An 18514-nucleotide genomic window follows, 5' to 3' on the forward strand; every position below is an offset into this window, starting at 1 on the left:
AGAAAATATTATGACGAAAATAATTGTAATTCCAGAAAAGGCATTCCTATAACATTAAGTTCTTGCCAGTCAGAACCAACCTATGTATTCGCAATGAACAAGGCTGTTCACGTTTTCAGCCATTGACTGTTACAAGGCTTGCTTTGTCACCCTAATGGGAAAACCCTCTACCGAGTGGCTGAATTATAGTAAATACTCCTATACTGCTAGGACATAATTCATCTCCAAGAAATGGAGCACAAATTTTTGCACTGGAAGTTCCAAGATACTTGTTTTACACAATAACAAGTGAGTTTGCCGTCGCTTCCGGGGCTCATGCTACGTTGACGGGGCGAGCAGAAGCTCTGCCTGCACGCATTTCTAAGTGATGACGTCAGGGGACCTCGTGTCTGTGGAGAGGACGTTTTCAAAAGCGTGACGTAGTAGGTGAATTTCAGCGGTGTTTGAAGGCGTGTTTCTCGAGAACCAAAACAAATGTCGCCGAGGTATTTTGCACATCTCATGTGTGTGTCATTATCTGTAAAATGAATGGATTTAAAACGTTTTTCATGTCAAAGTGGAAATGTCCAATACACGTTTTCTCGTTGTGTAGACTCAGTTCCAGCTTATCGTCTGCTTGTGACGTCACCACCACTAATGGACTCCCTTCTTAGTCTGTGGTTTATCTTTCGACTTAGTTTTTCAGACAAAAAAAGGTACTTGGAGTTCATTTTAAGGCGGAGTGTCAGTTATCACTTTAGATTTTCCAGAGTTATTTACTGCTTTTATTGAAAATTTTGTTTTCTCAATATTTCGGGAGCCCATCAGTCACCTTCTGCAAACACCAGTGCCCCCATCCCAGAAAAAATCTCACCTCTAAACCTAAACTAGTTGGCTACACTGGAACCTTCCCTTCGTGTGGACACAGCATATTACAAACAAAGAAAGAAGAAAAACTTCGTGTAATAATCTGTGGCGTGAACGCTACGAATTTGTCTTTGTCTCCCTTATTGCACAACATTTGAGCAACCATTCGTTCTGACAGACGAAGTTTTTAGGTTCGGTCTGTTATGTTTGGTTCTATTAGCATAAATACACTGATAAAATATTATTTATGCTAAGGGAACTAAACCTAGCTAGCCTAACCTAACAGCTTAGGCATTGAGCCTAAGATTAAAAGCTTTCTTCCGTGACGTCAAAACACAAGGTTCCTAAAGTGTTGTGCGATAAGGGAGATCCCTAAGATAAGAAATGCTGTAATGAATGTTTAGTATCCTAATTTCTGTGGAAGTTTCTATTTTAAATGGTAATAATAACGTATTTGTGTGCATATGAAACATGTTATATTTCAGAGATTATATGAACTGTGATTGTATAAATCAAGGATTGGGTCGACTGCATCTTCTTGCAGAATTAGACGATCTACAAGTGAAGTTTGTGCTTTTCCCCCTTCCCCCTTAAAATTCATAAAGAATTGCTGCATTATTCATACATCAAAAAAATAACGCAGTCTTCAGACTACAGAACAAAGAAAAGGATTAGAAAGATTTTTAAAGATATATCTACAATTGGGCCAAGTTCTGATTGTTTAATTCCGATTTCATCGTGGTACATTTTGTTCATGATTCGATTTCTATTTATGTCTTTTAACATACTTAGGAGTTTTAACGATTACTTACTGCTTGGTTGCTTGAGAATTGGGTAAATGTCTGTTATATCGAAGACACTTTTCTTCAAATTTACAGGAGAAACTACTTACGGAAATGAGTTTCTGTTGCATTTATCAAACTTCGTGGAGGTATTTTGTCATTATGGAATGCTGCACAACAGAAAATAAGCACTTTTGATGTAATAAAGTAGCCTTTTGTGCGAAGCGACAACATTATGCAGTTGTTTCCATTATGAACCTGCAGATGGCGGGAGTGTCGAAGGTCTCGCGAGAGGAAGAAGTGTTTCCGAACGTGCCTTTTTTTACCAGAATTTTTTATTTTTTTAACTATGCTTACCTAACCTAACCTAGCTGGAAATGGTTCGTGGGGCTAACGTGAATGGTTTTTGGGGCTATCGTGAATGGTTTTTGGGGCTATCCGTCAATGGTTTTTGGGGCTATCGTCAATGGTTTGTGGGGCTATCGTGAATGTTTATTGGGGGCTATAATGGTTTGTGATGACATAATGAACACGAAAGTAGGTATTTTTCGGTTAAGAAGGTTGCAACACTCATGCCGACTCCAAATCGACAAAACACAAGCACGACGCGTGATGATCGACAGCTGTGCGCGAAATATTCTATGTTCCGCAACGGAAGAAAGGACCCAAAAGAATTACTCGTAATGTGAAAAATCGAAGTTATTTTCGTGTAAAAAGCATAACGGCACCTTGAAATAGGTTCCGCAATACACTATTGGTAAGTACGAACCATTTGCAACTGAAAATATGCGTTAGAAATGTGTCTCCGATATAACAGACATTTACCGAGAATTGTTTTTCACTTCCGATAACTCGTACATGATTCTTCTCTTGCAACCAGCCATTCACTTAATGTCGTATTGGTCACGGACTACTGCTGCTGCCATCTAGGTCACGTGTGTGGTGCGAAGGGATCTCATAGGCGAGTCAAGTTAGGGCTCCTAGTATTCAAATAGTGTTTCTAAATGCTTTCTTGGTTAGGTTAGGCAGCCAGGTTTAGGGCTCTTAGAATTTCAGTAATTTCCCTAAATGCTTTTAACATCTTATCATGTTGAGCACAAAACCCCTTTGAGTCTCATCAGCAGTAATCTGTTCTGTGGAATGTCTGGTTGATGGGAAGAGGGGATATTTGTGTAAGGTACCTTTTACATTGTGTTTTATTTTTCCCCCCTTTATCACTTCCATCATATCGTCATTCATCCTTATCTTCGAAATTAGCTAAAAGTGGCAGAAATGTGAAGTAAAATAAACCCAATCAATGAATCTTCAGTTTTGATTGAGTATAATGAGGGCTTTATAAGGGATACAGGCACACCACTAAATCAGCAGCGTTGTGTACTGATTTTGAAATTGGAATTCAGGCTATTGTTTACAGTATGATCCCACTATTTTCAGCGGAAAATGCATGCTCGACCAGGACTCGAACCTGGGTCTCTGGCACACCGTGCCATTGCTTTACCACAGCTACCGAGCCGGCCTGGCCTCACCTGATTTTTCGCAGTCGCTGTTTTACTTGCGTAGAATCGTCTCTGCCAGTGCTACCACAACGGAATCTGTTGCCTTTGAAACACAGTAGACTTAGACGTTGCCTGGCTCCTCCAGCGAAGAGATGTTAATTATGATGATGTATAATGATCCCACTAAAGGCCTTAGATATTTCTCTGATTGATTGATTTTACTTCCGCTTTTTGTTCCACTTTTGGCTAATTTGCGAAGATGGGGATGAGTGAACACATGATGAGTGAAATTGATGAATGGACACTCACAAACATCCATGCCTAGGATGGGATTCGAACCCGGGACGCCTGGCATCGTAGCGCATGTTTCTCTGATGACTGTTGATTTAGTCTCCTGAATGAGAATGGAATAAAAGAGAGTGGCAGAAAGTGGAAATACGCAGTATTTTGGTCAGGCAAATTAAATGTCAAATCGTGCCAAGCAGGTTCTATTAGATACATTTAGTTCATATCACAGGAAATTGGTAACGATAAAAATTGCATAATAAATAGTACCTCAAAACTTCAACAGAAATCACTTGTATGGAACATAATCTTCATGCAAGAATTTCACTTTGTAGTGGAGGTATGGAGGGTTAAAACATCAGAAATAAACTAATGACCCACAGTTGTTTACAGCAATTAACACAAGTTCGTGGCCGCGGTGGCTCAGTCGGTAACACGTCTGACTACCATGCTAAAGGTCCCGGGTTCGATCCCCGGCCGGTTCAAATTCGGGAACTTTTCTAACGATGGAAGCAGCCCCGGCGCCCACCCAGCGTCGAATAACATGGCTACCTGGGGGAAACCCTGGGGGGTAAAGGCGGTCAAGGGCATGATGTTGATCACATCACCCCCACTCACGACCGGATCAAGAAAGTGTGGGGCGTTACCCCCACACCCCCTATATGCCTTCATGGCATGGTGCTATGCACAGGGGAGCACTTTACTTTTACTTTAATTAACACAAGTTCGTTTATTAGTGCTGAGAATTTCCACCACATTTTACATGTTCTTTGGAATACTTATTTCTGATGGACTTAGTGTGGACATACAATTCACCTGAGAAATTGCTGTAGCCACTCTAGTGACATGTGTAGTCTTTGCTTTAAAAGGACACCCAGAAAGTAACATTCAAAGATTTTTCCATTCTGCTGTAATGGGGCAAATGTATATTGTGACATCCATTTACCGAAGTTCTACTCAGCAGAAACTACAGTGCCAGGCAAATAGAAGGCAATTGATTTTGGCTGCATGAATTTTCATGATTCAAGTTCTTTTAAAGTTTTTCTTGTTTTTTATAGATTCTTTATGATTGATTACAATGCCAACTAGAGCTGAACTTCCTAGGCCTACTCAAGAAACATTTGAAAATGTTAATAGCTGGATAGATGATTTGCCAGTTTGTCGCCAGTCAGGTATGTTAGTGTTTATTTTGTACTGTGCCTGCTATTTTGTATTCATCATTCTTGTTGAATGTAAAATTAATTGCAATTAATGAAAAATATTCCTTCCTTTCATGATTCTCATATTTGCAGTTCTTCTCTAGCATGTTTCAGCAGTTGTCATAGACTACATTCCAATATTTGACAGCACAGACATGTTTATGAACAGTTGTGTAATCTGTCTGATCAAGCAATTGTACTACAATTTGAGTGTAAAAACTCTCTCTTTGCATGAAAATGTTCAGTTGTCATAAGTTCTGACCAAATACCACAGTTTTGGGCTTCTCCAATGGTGTAGTAGTAATGTCACCTTACAATCAAGGGGTTCCAGGTTAGATACTATTTGGAGTCACATAGTGGTTCAAATCCCACTTTAAACTAAAAGTCCAATCTCAATTAGCATGTCTGTGCATAAAGTGAACTTAAAGCAAACTAAAGTGTACACCATAGCTCAATAGTATATGAATTTTTCTTATTTTAGATCACTATTCAAAAACCTTTGGCTAATCACAATTATGAGGGCAAATGCTGTTTAGATAAAATTGTCAAAGGAACATCAGGCTAAGGACGAAATGTAAAATCTAACCAAATAATTTAACAGTGTTGCAGTTTTTGACTTAAAACGAAGTCTGAATATGTTTTTTTGGTTTTCCATATATTGTAGGTGTTGGCTTGTCCATCAATCAGATCTACAGGGAGGATGGCTATGGTCAGCCGGAACATGAACTTGAAGATCGCAGTTTCCACGTATGTCTAGATGAAAAGACTTTCATATATGGAGTCTTCGATGGGCACGAAGGTGCACAAGCAGCTTCGTTTGCACTTCAGAGGATGGTGGCCGAAATAATGTTCACTGTATCTGGAAAGACTACAGACGATGAAATCAAAGATGTCCTTCGACAAGCATTCATCGCAGTTGAGAAGTGCTACTTTGATTCGATTGACGACAAACTAGCAGAACGTACAAATCTGCAGTGTGAAATCCCGGAAGGGCTTAACTCTTACGAAACATATCAGAAATTCCCAGACTTGGTCGATAAGTTGAAAGCATTGAACGGGGAGGTGTCTTCGGGAACGACCGCTGTAGTGGCGCTAATATATAATGAGAAGCTTTATGTGGCCAATGTTGGCGACAGCCGTGCTTTGTTGTGCAGGACAGACGAAAATGGTGTCCTTCGAGTTGTGCAGCTCAGTGTGGATCATGATTTGAGAAATGAAGATGAATTGCTGAGACTGTCGCAGCTTGGGCTGGATGTGGACAGAATCAGACAAGGCAAGTATGTTTTGTTGGTTTCATGTTTGTTTTTTCTTCATATTAATCCTTTGAGAATTATGCATTCTTGTAGTTTTTGTGGATGAAATGAATAAATATTAGTGTAAAAAGTGAATAGAGGTTAATCAAGACTGACCTATACTTTGATGTGTGTGTGAGAGTAAATGTAATGAATAAAACCAGTCCATAGTGGCAAGAAGGGTTGGGTAACCCATTCTTCCCTGTATTATTCACTGATGTTCCAGACTTTACTGTTGTGTTCAGTTTAACACACTAGATAGTCAAATTCTTACATAAATAAGCTAGATTAGCTCTGTTGCTGTAATAAGTCTACCTCATGATTAAATATACATTCTTCCTACATATTTAACTGAAACAGGCAAGTCTTATGCATATTTTTTATCAGTTTCTACACAATTAATTTGATTTTTTTTTGTAATCATACATCATCACTATTTTTCCCTCCAATGTTGCAACAGCCTTCTGATGGCAGGGCCTGCCAATTCCTTTTTTTATTGGGCAATATGTATTTTGTGCATTGAGTCCCAAATTCCAGAAAATGTAATTTGTGTACTTTTTGTTATTGGAGCAACAATAATATATCTTGTTTTCTGGCTTTTGAGACCAGAGCCTCTTGCTGCTTCTTTTCAAGTAGCTCCCCAATTGTCCCCGTGATGCTGGATCATAACTGAAATTTTGGGGGGGACCCCATCAGGAATCGAATCCAGGACCACTTGCCCCAAAGGCAAGTGTATTAACCATTTGGCTATGTTGAAATCTGCAAGCATCGTCACTGATTGAGATGGGTAAAATTTTACCTGTAAAACACTATGCCAGTTAAGCAGTCCAGTTCACGGTAGAAGGAAGAAAAACGTGGTGTATATTGAGAAGTTCTGTTGGTTTCTTTAGTTTTGATTGTGGAACTGTGTAAGCAGTTTTCTTATTCTTGTCCACGCCAGTGTCTGATCACAGTCAGTTGTCGCTTGGAGACAAACCTTCACAAATAAATGCAATCTTTTGCACCAGAGCGACATGACATGCTACACATGTTTCTTGTCACGTGACTGTCATATTTCTATAGCATGCAGAATGTAAAGTAAATCCTTTTTCACATATTGGAGGAAAAATTGCCTCAGTTGTAACTGCAGTCTGAAAGCTCCCGTACATATTAAATGTGGGAAGTTAATTTTTTAATACTTCTAGTTTTGCTGTTACATCCTGGTATTGAATTTTTATCTCTAGGTTCGAGGCTCGGAAATCAGGAGAACAGCCGGTGCTTGGGAAATTACTTGGTGAAAGGTGGCTACAAGGAAATAGAAGAGCTAGTGCCTGCAACTGCTGAACCTGTGATAGCTGAGCCTGAAATCCATGGAGGAATTCAAATTGATGACAGCTGTAGGTATGGAATTCTCCAGTTTCACATTCTCCCATTTTCAGATTGCACTTCCTGGGACAAGGTGGTGTATTTTTTTTCTGTCAGACTTGAACGACCATTGGATTTTTAAAAATTACTCACGATCTCTCAACCAATAATTTTCGGTTCAGGTCTTGGCATGGTTGTGGGTGTTTCTTTGTGAGTGTGGCTGTCATTTTCTTCTAATCATCAATTAGATAAAGTGGCAGAAAAAATTACATAAATTAAGAAAACTACAAACCTCTTTGCCTTCCCGATTTGTGAAAATGTTTATTGCCTGATATTTTTACAGACAATAATGGCATTTTTTAAATAATGTTCATCTGTAAATGTTGACATGTACAACAGCCGATGGATGGGCAGGCAGAGAAAGAAATGCTGTAGGCGACAGATTAAAGACATTACCAGAATTTTTGGTGGTCATGTTTGGTAGAAGTAGCTTGAATCCCAGTGACATGGATTGGCTGTCAAAGTCACATGATTCTCCACTATGTACCATGCATGTAGGTCCATCGGGCATTGTATATGTTTAGCTGTATAGCTGGAATTTCAGTACCAGAAGCAATGGACACAACTCCCAGATAAAGCAAAATACAAATAGAAACTACTTACATTCATAAAACTTATTTTTTTGAATTTAAAGACCAAACTCAATCTCTGTGAAACATAACAACAACAGTGACATACAGCATTAGTTAACAAGTGCATTTCATACAGTTTATGGTGCTGTTATAGTAAAAATATTGTGATGCTCTTTGTTTACAAACATGATCTACTTTTTTATGGTAGAATATACAGGGTGTGGCAAAACAACTTCAACAATGCTTGGGTGCTGGTAGATATCATTGAAACAAGTTACTTTTCCTAATAAACATTACCTCATAAACGCTTAGTTTCTGCCCTATAAGTGCTTAAAATCTATCCTGTATGTATGCAACCCAACAGAGCAAACCACCACTCTGACATAACTTCCAGGGGCACATCACTTGGTGATATTACCTGAGCAAAATACAAAAAAAAATAATGATACTTTTGATGTTGTAAGAAGTATTTACAGTGCTTGCAAACTGACCAACACAAAGGATTTCCAATAAATGAGGATTCTAAACAGTCTCCCATTGTGTTTTGACTGTCGTGCAATATCAATAATCGCAAGAGAGGCGTGCGACAGATGTTGATGAAATCAACGAACGAACAAATGCAAACACAATGTGCTCGCCACCTGTAAAAATTTATTTGAAAATTATACCTTGGCATGTAGCGTAATTTCTAAGTGAGTCTGTTACATAATACAGGGTCGAGATTCTTACTGAAGATAAAATATCGGTAAGGGCTCTTGCTGTAAATTGAAAAATATCGTTTAATTATTAATTAATTCAGAATGAAAGTAATAAAGGGATGTATTTTGCTCAGGTAAGATCGCCAAGTGACGCTAGTGGCAATCCTACTGCCTGCCCCTGGAATTTATGCAGTCGTTTGCTCTGTTGGGTTGCAGGATAGATTTTAAGCACTTATAGGGCACTTTTGAGGTAATGTTTATTAGGAAAAGTAATTTGTTTCAATTATATCTCTCAGCACCCGAGCATTGTTGAAGTTGTTTTGCGACATCCTGTGTATTGTATTGCTTATGTTGTGCATTTTTCTTTGTAGGTTCCTTTTATTAATGTCTGATGGGCTATTCAAGTCTCTAGAGGAAGCCACTGGTACTGAGCAAGTTAACAAGGAACTGGCACAGTTAGCAGTTGAACAGGTCAGTGTTTTTTAACCACCAGACTCAAAAGGCTGTTTTCCCAAGTTTTAGCCTCAATGGCTTTTTTTTTATAGCGTCAAATTTGAAATTATGTATTTATACTGGGAAGTAATAATGGTAGTGTTATGAATCATACTTTGTTTTGTTCAGTATAAATCAGGCTTAACGTCTTGCTCATGTAATCAGAAGAAAGTACTACGAGGGCAAATCGAAAAGTCTTTGCACCTATTTAAGTGGTATTACAAAGGTGAGATATACAAGCGATGCAGTAGGCTTTTGTTGGAATGGTCCTATTGTAACTTCCGATTTCTTCCACGGCACGGTGCTGTTATCAGTTGGCAAAGATGGCCGGAGTGCTCAGGAGGTCCACGCCATATGAGCAGCGAAGTGTTATTCGTTTTTTATGGTGCAAAGGACAAACAGCCATAGATATCCACAGGGAAATGGGCACAAGTGTTTATCAGTGTGAAGTGGTGGTGCAAGGAGTTCGAAAATGGATGGGAAAATGTGGAGGACAATGAGCGATCGGGCCAACCTTGTTCCTCACTGACACCGGGTAACATTACCCATGTTGATGAAATGGTGAAAGCTGATCGACGTGTTCATCTGAAGGACATTGCCACTGAACTTCGCATTTCCAATGGCACTGATAAACACTTGTCGTCCCCAAACACTGGCTCCATTTCCCTGTGGATATCTGTGGCTGTTTGTCCTTTGCACCATAAAAAACTAACACTTTGCTGCTCATATGGCATGGACTTCCTGAGAACTCCGGCCATCTTTGCCAACTGTTAACAGCGCCGTGCCATGGAAGAAATCTGAAGTTACAATAGGGTCGTTCCAAGAAAAGCCTACTGCATCACTCTTATATCTCGCTTTTGTAATAACACTTATAACGAGCTAGAAAAAAATAGGTGCAAAGACTTTTCGATTCGCCCTCGTATTTACAAAATTTGAATTTTGGCTGAAGTATCCAGAAACACTTCTGGGTAGAAAATTTTATCAAAATATTGACTGACATATATGTACTTCACTCTTGTACAAAGAATTATGTATAGGGTGGCCACAAAGTCCCGTTACCCTTACAATATGCAAACACAATAAACGATAATTCTTTTGAGTATTTTTTATTGATAACAGACAATGACTTTACTAAACACTTATCCAAGGGATCAGTCTGTGCATCATCGTTCTCATGGCAAAGGATAATACGCAGCCAGGTTCTGTGTGACATTTTGCGGATCGATGCTGGCGTAACGCAAGTAGAAGCCCGTCTCGCAGCATCTTTCAGTTGGTCAGTGGTACCATATGGTCTAAAACGGAAACAAATATATATATACTTTTATTATACTTTACATAGGGGTAACGGGACTTTGTGGCCACCCTGTACTTGGCTGAAGTGTCCAGAGACACTTCTGGGTAGAAAATTTTATCGCAATACTGACTGACACATATGTACTTCACTCTTGTACAAAGAATTATGCACTGAGGAAAAAATAATATTTGTATGCAAGAGAACGTACACTACAAAATTTCATGTTTTTTCAAGATTATTTCTCTCTCAAACTAATAATAGTTAAGAAATAATCTAATTTTCTCAGGTATAAATCAAGATGTAAGGGTATGCTTACATATAATTTAGTAATTAGATGAATCAAATGCCTTTTTTTTTTCCACCAAATTTGAAAGGTGCCTCAGATTTGAAATTGGAAACATGTGATTAGCTATGGTTCCTAGAATTTAAACTCAATTTTTTACAATTAGGGCTGAAGCCAATACTGATGCCGATGTATCGGTATTGCCTGATACCAGCCGATACCTTTACAGCATTTTGATCATTGACAGGGTCTGCAAAATTGTTACATGGTACTTTCACAGTCTATTTAGCCTGGAAGTTATGCAAAATTCAAAGTTTCCATTGATTTTGCACCAATATATTATGTGAAAAAAAAATGTATTTTTGTAATTACATAACAGGTATTTTAATATTATGATATGTTTTGAAAGCAAAACATTGGTGCTTTTCATTGGAATGGAATCATTAATATTCATAAATATTTTCAGCAACTTGTAATTTTTACAATTTTCAATCATCAGTATTGGTGGAAATGTGTGAAGGCAGGTGTAGAAAATTATGGGGGTGCCTGAAAATTTTCACGTGGCTACTGAATTTTGATATTCAGTGCTAAGGAAATATATTTTTTAAATATTTCGAGTTCGCTTACAAACATTTCCATTACTTTTCTGAAAAGTAACAAGTATATTATATGTTTTTTAATGTTTGTGTTTTCTGTATCACATGTGTCATTAAATGAGAATAATAAACATGCCATTATAATTTTTTTCACTTGCTAGCCGAATTTTAAAATCTGCTGCAATGTGATTGAGTCGACCATATATTAGAATGTATTGCATCGTTATTCATGCTGTTACCAGTTGAGCCTGCTATATCAATGCTACTCTTGTGCAAGGATTAATTACTTGTAACCAATCTTGCATTAATAAATTACATGATTTATGATCATATTGCAAAATGTGTAGCTTTATCCGAGTTGAATTCATGACTATCTCAGTCCAAAAAAGAAAAATGCTGGTACCTGAATTACCTGTTCGAGGGTATCCATGTGAGTATCAGTTCAAAGTGGTGTCGACTCACCATCATCATCATATTTACTCATTACAGACATATCATAATTAATGTAAAAAATACCACATTACCCATTCATAGCAAATATAGAAATGGGACAAAAATATTGTGTGCTTTACTGTAACACTACTGAATAAATAATTGTTTTCAGTTTCGAATCCAGTCTACTCTCACCGGTGTTGCTCAGGCAGTTGTTGACAAGGTTGTACGTATTCATCACGACACATACATGAGCGGCTCCTCAGCAGTGTGTCGTAAGCGAGATGACATCACCCTCCTTGTACGAAACTTCAACTTCCCCATGCCAAATGCCATGAGTAGCCCAACACAGCAGGCTGTACGTTTCAATGATGAAGTTGTGATGGTCCCAGCATCTCCATGGAACGGCAGCAATTCTAGTTCCCAGGAACAAAGCACCGGTACTTCAGAAAATCATGCATCGAGTACCGACATTGAATGCGAGTCGAGTAACACCGTATCGCCCACTAGTTCGGAGAGTACAGATCGGTCGGCCGGTGCGTGCGGAATATCACAACCCGATATCGAGGAGGAAAAGCGAATTAAAGCGTACGTGGACTTCAGTGATTTCTACAAAAATGTGGAAGAGGCACGTAAAAATGGAACTTTGCCAAAAGACACTCTTCTCTGATGGGAAGGTTTTTTTTTTTTTTTTTACTGTATGAACTGTTTTAAACTGTTGCTCGTACCCAAAAATAAGAATTAACGGTGGAAGCACTGTTCCTATTAAAACAGGTTCTGTCATGGTTCATAGTGCACACAGAAGCTTCAATGGTATATACTAAAACATTTTTCCAGCAGGGGAGATGTAATTGAGCTCATCACATATCTACCACATCTCAGCCATAAATATGAATGTTACTACAATGTTTATATTAATTACTTCCACATCTGTACTAGAGAGCTGCCGGGGGAGGATTTCGCTCCAGCGAATAACTCAAACTGGCAAAATGAGCCTTATACACTCAAAGCCCAGTAGTAAACATAACAGTTATTTGCCTGTGGTAGTGGGCCCTCAAATATGGACCGTGAAGTGAAAGATGGCAGTGGAATTGAAACTAAAGTGAACATAGTCATAATCTCCTTGTTAAAATGTAGTTGTCTATCTTACCAATGCACAGTAATATATGATTTTGCACTGAAACTACCAAGGTAGATATTTTCCATGTGTGTCTACGATTATTGTCACATTAAAATTATATTCCATTGTATACACATAAGGGTGGGAGACTCAAAAATAAGCAGGAGCGAGTGAAAGCGATCGCATGCAGTACTGTAATCTGTACCCTCCTGTTGTTGAATTTTGAGTATAGGTAACAGCTAGGATAGAGAAGCTGGAAAGTCTAGCTAATATGGTGGATACAGGCATTTGCTTGAGGTGTGACATTGTGCCAAACATTTTTGATACTTTCTCCGTAGCTACAACTAAAAGTGCAATGCGCCTCTTAGGCCTCCTGTACAGATTCACTGAAATTGATACTCCAACTTCTCTTAGCCTGTTTTTCAAGTCATTCATTTCTCCGATTCTCGAATACTGTTCTCCAGTCTGGGCCATGGCTTCCAATACAAATCTTTCTAGCATGGATTCCGTCCTCAGCTTCTTTACCGCCATTGTTCGTCATAGAATTCCTTCTTTGCGGCATCTTCAGAAACCTGACCTCCTGACTACTTTGAACATTCAGTTACTGCAGACCCGACGCGATATGGCCGATATGAATTTTTTCTATAAAATCACCAATGGGAAATTAAGATCTGAATCTCTTCTTACAGAATTCAACTTCAGAGTTCCCTCTCGATCGACCCGAAACACTGAATTGTTCCACACCTCCACAGCTAGGCTTTCTCTTATACAGCGCGCTCTATTCCACAGGCTGCCCCAGTTCTACAATAATTTACCCATAAACATAGACATTTTTGCCCCTGAAAGCATTTTCCGATCTTCCCTAAAAATGAATATGTAAATATTTGTTTCCTTGTTTATGCCTTATGTTTATATTTAACTTTTCTTGTTTTTACCTTAAACCACCTTGACTTGTTCTTGTTATTTGTTAGAGTTTTCAGTGTAAAATGGCCTTAAAAGTGCTGTATCTGAAACTTTGAATAAATAAATAAATAAATAAATAAATAAAAAGATAGAAACTGTATGAATCTCTTCCTTAAAACTTCGAAACTTTCCACACATTCATGTCCTGCTTGCAACCACCACTTCAACTACCCCTGCATGATAGTTATTTATTGCTTTCGAAACTGCAAATAGTAATTTTTCATACTATGGGAATGAGAGACGTGGTAATAGATAATTCAGGTACTCATGTTTTCCGCGACTATTTTAAGTAATTTTCTATCAAGCAGCAACTCGCAACAAATTCCAACGAGGATGGTGGCAGTGGCTACCGAAATTAATAGAAAATTACTTAAAATAGCTTAGCGGAAAATGTGAGTACCTGAATTAGTAATTTATGTTCATCTGCTAGTAAATCAAATTTTGTTCAGACTGGTATAATAATAAAAATAGCTTATTGTACAGACTTACTTCAGAGTAGGTCATTGAAATGTAAATTAATATTATGGCTCAAACAAACTCTTCTGAAACTTATAATTGTTCTGTTCTTTGAGTTTTACTGCACCTTGAAAATATTAAATGTTACAAAATTACAGTGTTTGTGTAAGCAAATTTATGAGGGAGCATGAAAATACCCTTATTTGCTTGTACTAAATTCAAAGTGAAATGATTAGTGTAAATAATGTGTTTTATAAAGTTTGCAGATAAATTGAAACATTGAGGTGTTTGTTGTTTCTTTTCTCCATAAATTAATACCCTATGATGGTGCAGTCAGTGGAGCATATGACTGTGATGGAAAGACTGGTTCAATTCCCAGGTTGTATAATCTTAAGTAAGGGCTCCCACAGAGCCAAATGATTAGTGCTCTCACCTTTGGTGTGAGCAGTTCCAGGTTAGATTCCCGGTGGGAGCTCCAAAAATGTCTGCATTGGCCCAACGTCGTGAGGACAACTGGAAAGTTACTTGAAAAGAAGTAGCGGGCTCCGGTCTTGAAAGCCAGGCAACAGCGGCAACGGGACTTGATGTGCTGCCATGCGTCACCCAATGAAAAAGCTGCTCTGGCAGTCCTTGGTCCTTAGAGGGCTGTTGAGCATGAAGTTTGTTAAAAATATAATCTTGGATAGGGATGTTTCATGTAATTTCCCAGCATAAAGCAGCTCTGGGGTGCACCTGGTCTCTAATCAATGAGTACACTCAAGATTGAAAGAGCATAATACACACCTGTATTTAAGGAAGTAATATTGAGTTGGAAACACTTCAGTTTCAATACCAAAACGTCCACTGAGAATATAAATTTTCTACGTATGTCCAATTCTTCATTTTTTTTAGGGGAGCCCTTCAAAGTTTGATCCAAATTTCTTGGATCTTAGTCGCCATTGGGCTGAAAGTTTGTATCACTGCAAATGCTGATATATTGAAGCGCCTCTAAAAAGAAGAAGTTGTTTGGTTAGGTATTTATGCTGTAATCAATAAATGAAATTTCAGATAGAACAATTGCATGCAATACTAGCTTTGTGCCAGTGTTCTATCTACCAGATGGAGATGAAACAATTTCATTAGAAATTTGTCATTCGGTAGCAAAGTAAAATAAATAATTCATATTTTGGGAAATCAATTGACTACTATGATTCCTCTATTATTCAAAATTTTTCTGTTAACAATAAAAGTGAACCAAAGACCACTACTATTTATGATAGAAAATCAAACAAGGCATCAACATAAAAAAAAAGCTGTGGAAGTTTTACTCCCACGACTCACATTACAAAGATACAACATGGGTAAACATCCAAACAATAAATCAAGTACATGCTATGCACGAGACAGCAAGTCATTGTTCATGGTTTCAAAGACTAACAATTCACAGTTGAACTTTGGCAAATCATTCAAAAGGGTGAAACATGTGCATTACTACCAAAACGCATGTGGAAATGTCTTTGCACCATTGTGAGTGAATCAGCTCCAACACATAATACACCTACTGGTCACTAGCCATTTTGAAACATTGGCGATCCTGGTGGAAAGCAGCATGAGCCCACTTAGTGAGAACAAAACTTCCAGAGCTTTTCTTTATATTGAGACATTTTCAACTGTGTAAAGTTGCACCATTCATTTTTAATTACTCTGTATACCAATATTGGTTATATGTAGGCATCAGATGATAGCAGAGATAAAACAATTGTGTCCTAAATAGGCAACAGCCAAAATATCTCTATTTGTTTACAATTTGGACGAAATATGTATTGAGTGAGTCTAGGCCTGAACTGCCATCAAGATCGTAGCACCTAAACATGAACAACTATTGGCCATTTGTCTTCAATAAAACTAAACTCGGGGTTGATTTGGAGAAGAAATGGATAATGGAAATATTTTCTCCATGAATGGCTGGAACAGCAGTAATCACAGATGCTGTAAATGCCTCGAGGATGGCTGAGGTTACACCTGTCTCGGCATCACATAGTAGCATTTAACACATTTCTTGAAGCCCATAAATAAATATTTCAGTTCAATCATATACATATGAAGGTATGATGTACTAAAATTTCATCGCTATATTGAGTATTGGAAGTTCGTCAAAAGGAGGTTTTATTTTTCATAGGTTAAGAATTTTTTGAAGAAGTGTGGGATTTTCAAATGCATGGAAATGTTTTTAAAAATTCAGAGAGAGAACTATTTACTCAATACAGGTGTAATTGGAAGAAAATTATAGTTTACTCAAGAAATCCCCCCTGCAATCCCCACATTATTCTGAAATAAATTGAAAAAGTCCAAAATGTAGCACTAGTATGTAAAAGGGCATAGATGATAGTAGACAAACTACCCATCACTATCATGTGTTGTTTTAATTTCAATATATGATCACCAGGACCCCGATTTTGATGACCTAAAATATCTGAAAAATGATTTATGAAACAAACTAAAAACATAAATAAATTGAACTAAAAAAATGACTTTTTTTTTGCAATTATGCAAAAAAATACGTAAAATGCGAAAAATTGCTTCTTTTTTTAAAACATGACCTAAAATTTTTAAAAAATTGAAAATATGACGAAAAAACTCGCAATAAAATTCACATTCTTATAATCAGAGGTTCGAATTGAGGATTTTAATACTTAAGAGCAATGCATACTACGTAAGGACAAAAGATGACATGTCATCAAAATCCGGGCCCTGATGATCGATCACATTGGAAAAAGAGACAATGAAAATGGTGATGTACAATTTGCCTATTTCGTTTGCCATTGGGTGTGTCCAGCGCTTTTTGTTTGGGAAGAAAGAATCTGGTACTCTTCATGTTGGATTATCATTGTTATTGTGTTCTTCATAAGAACTGTCCCATAGTGCATCATTAAGCAATATATTTTAAAAAAAAATGTGTTTCCATGTATTCCTAATTAGACTATTGGTTCCAGCAAATTGAGCAATAGCAGAAAAAAATAGTGTTGCCATCTATTCATAATAGGCTATTGTTCATGTAACGGCTATGCAACCTAGTTATTTGAATTTATGCATCACAAGAGACTACTCTAAGAATTTTAGTTTTTTTTTTTTTGTAAATTGCAGAAACTCAAAACATATATATAAAATACAGATATTCTAAAAATTTTCTTCTGTATGACCCCTATTTGTGCAAAAAATCATGCTTTTTTTTAGAACTGTATAATCCAATATTTTTTTATGATGACCTATTTAAAAAAAGTAAAAGTCCTCCCTGTGCTTAGCACCACGCCATGAAGGCATACAGGGGGTGTGGGGGTAACGCCCCACACTTTCTTGATCCGGTCGTGAGGGGGTGATGTGATCAGCATTTGACGCTGAGTGGGTGCCAGAGCCGCTTCCAACGCTAGAAAAGTTCCCGGATTTGAACTGGTCGGGGATCGAACCCGGGACATTGAGCATGGTAGTCAGACGCGTTAACGACTGAGCCACCGTGGCCACTATTATGATGAATTATGAAGAACTTGGCACAGTTGTAGGAACCTAACAGTACTATGTATTTTTAAAATTTCGTATAATTCACAAATATGTTGAAAATTGTTGACAAGAAATTTGTTCTGTTAACAAGAATAACGTCTCTCGGAGTTATGTACAACTTTTATTTACACTTCTACCCTTCTCCGTATATACATTTTTCCATTACAGATCCAATATCAACTGATCCTGGTTGCTTTTTGCCCCATAACACAGAGAATTGCACTTCTCGGGACTTTTTTCTACGAGCGCACTATTTACAATAGCGCTAACTCGCCCCCACAGTTTATTACGCAGAGGTCCCTACACCATCCTCGTATTAAGTGCAGTACAATTTATAAGAGCTACGAGCGCACTATTTACCATAGCGCTAACCTGCCCCCGCAGTTTATCATGCAGAGGTCCCTAAACTACTGCGCTCACTCTGTGTATATTTCTAAACATCCATAAAAACGGCCTCACTCCATCGGGCCTTGTATCGAAATCTCTGCGAGCCTGGGATTCTGAGATATGAGAGACCGTAACAAGTCGGAACCGGTATTTATACCTCTGACAAATGACCCACCCCCAAACCACCGAGGCAAGGTCCTATTGTTACCTTTCAAAACGGGGAAGCCATTTGAGAAAACTCAACCGTTGGTTTGACTACCAAGCAAAAAGCAACCTAGGCCAGAGCACGTACACAGAAATACACTTTTACATACATATTTCCCTTTTTCTAGCTGTGTGCGTAAAAGCCACACAGCAAAATGTAGCCGATTATTCCAATTATG

The 18514-nt window shown here is 38.0% G+C and overlaps 1 protein-coding gene across 3 annotated transcripts; it reads left to right on the forward strand.

The window, feature by feature from the left end:
* Positions 1–1011: 1011 nt before the first annotated feature.
* On the forward strand, positions 1012–14488 carry LOC145991081 (TGF-beta-activated kinase 1 and MAP3K7-binding protein 1-like). 3 transcript variants are annotated; one of them, XM_083126807.1, is made up of 6 exons: positions 1012–1285; positions 4468–4581; positions 5273–5881; positions 7124–7280; positions 8946–9045; positions 11844–14488. In XM_083126807.1, the coding sequence occupies exons 2-6, from the start codon at positions 4488–4490 to the stop codon at positions 12339–12341; spliced, it is 1458 nt and encodes a 485-aa protein (XP_082982933.1). In that variant the 5' UTR covers positions 1012–1285; positions 4468–4487; the 3' UTR covers positions 12342–14488. The 3 variants fall into 3 exon arrangements, with proteins under 3 accessions (XP_082982933.1, XP_082982934.1, XP_082982935.1); XM_083126808.1 differs by having other exon boundaries at positions 1012–1235; XM_083126809.1 differs by lacking the exon at positions 1012–1285 and adding an exon at positions 1397–1412.
* The last annotated feature ends 4026 nt before the right edge of the window (positions 14489–18514 follow it).

Source organism: Lepisma saccharinum, chromosome 8 (genome assembly GCF_977018435.1).
Source record: "Lepisma saccharinum chromosome 8, izLepSacc3.1, whole genome shotgun sequence".
NCBI lineage: Eukaryota > Metazoa > Arthropoda > Insecta > Zygentoma > Lepismatidae > Lepisma > Lepisma saccharinum.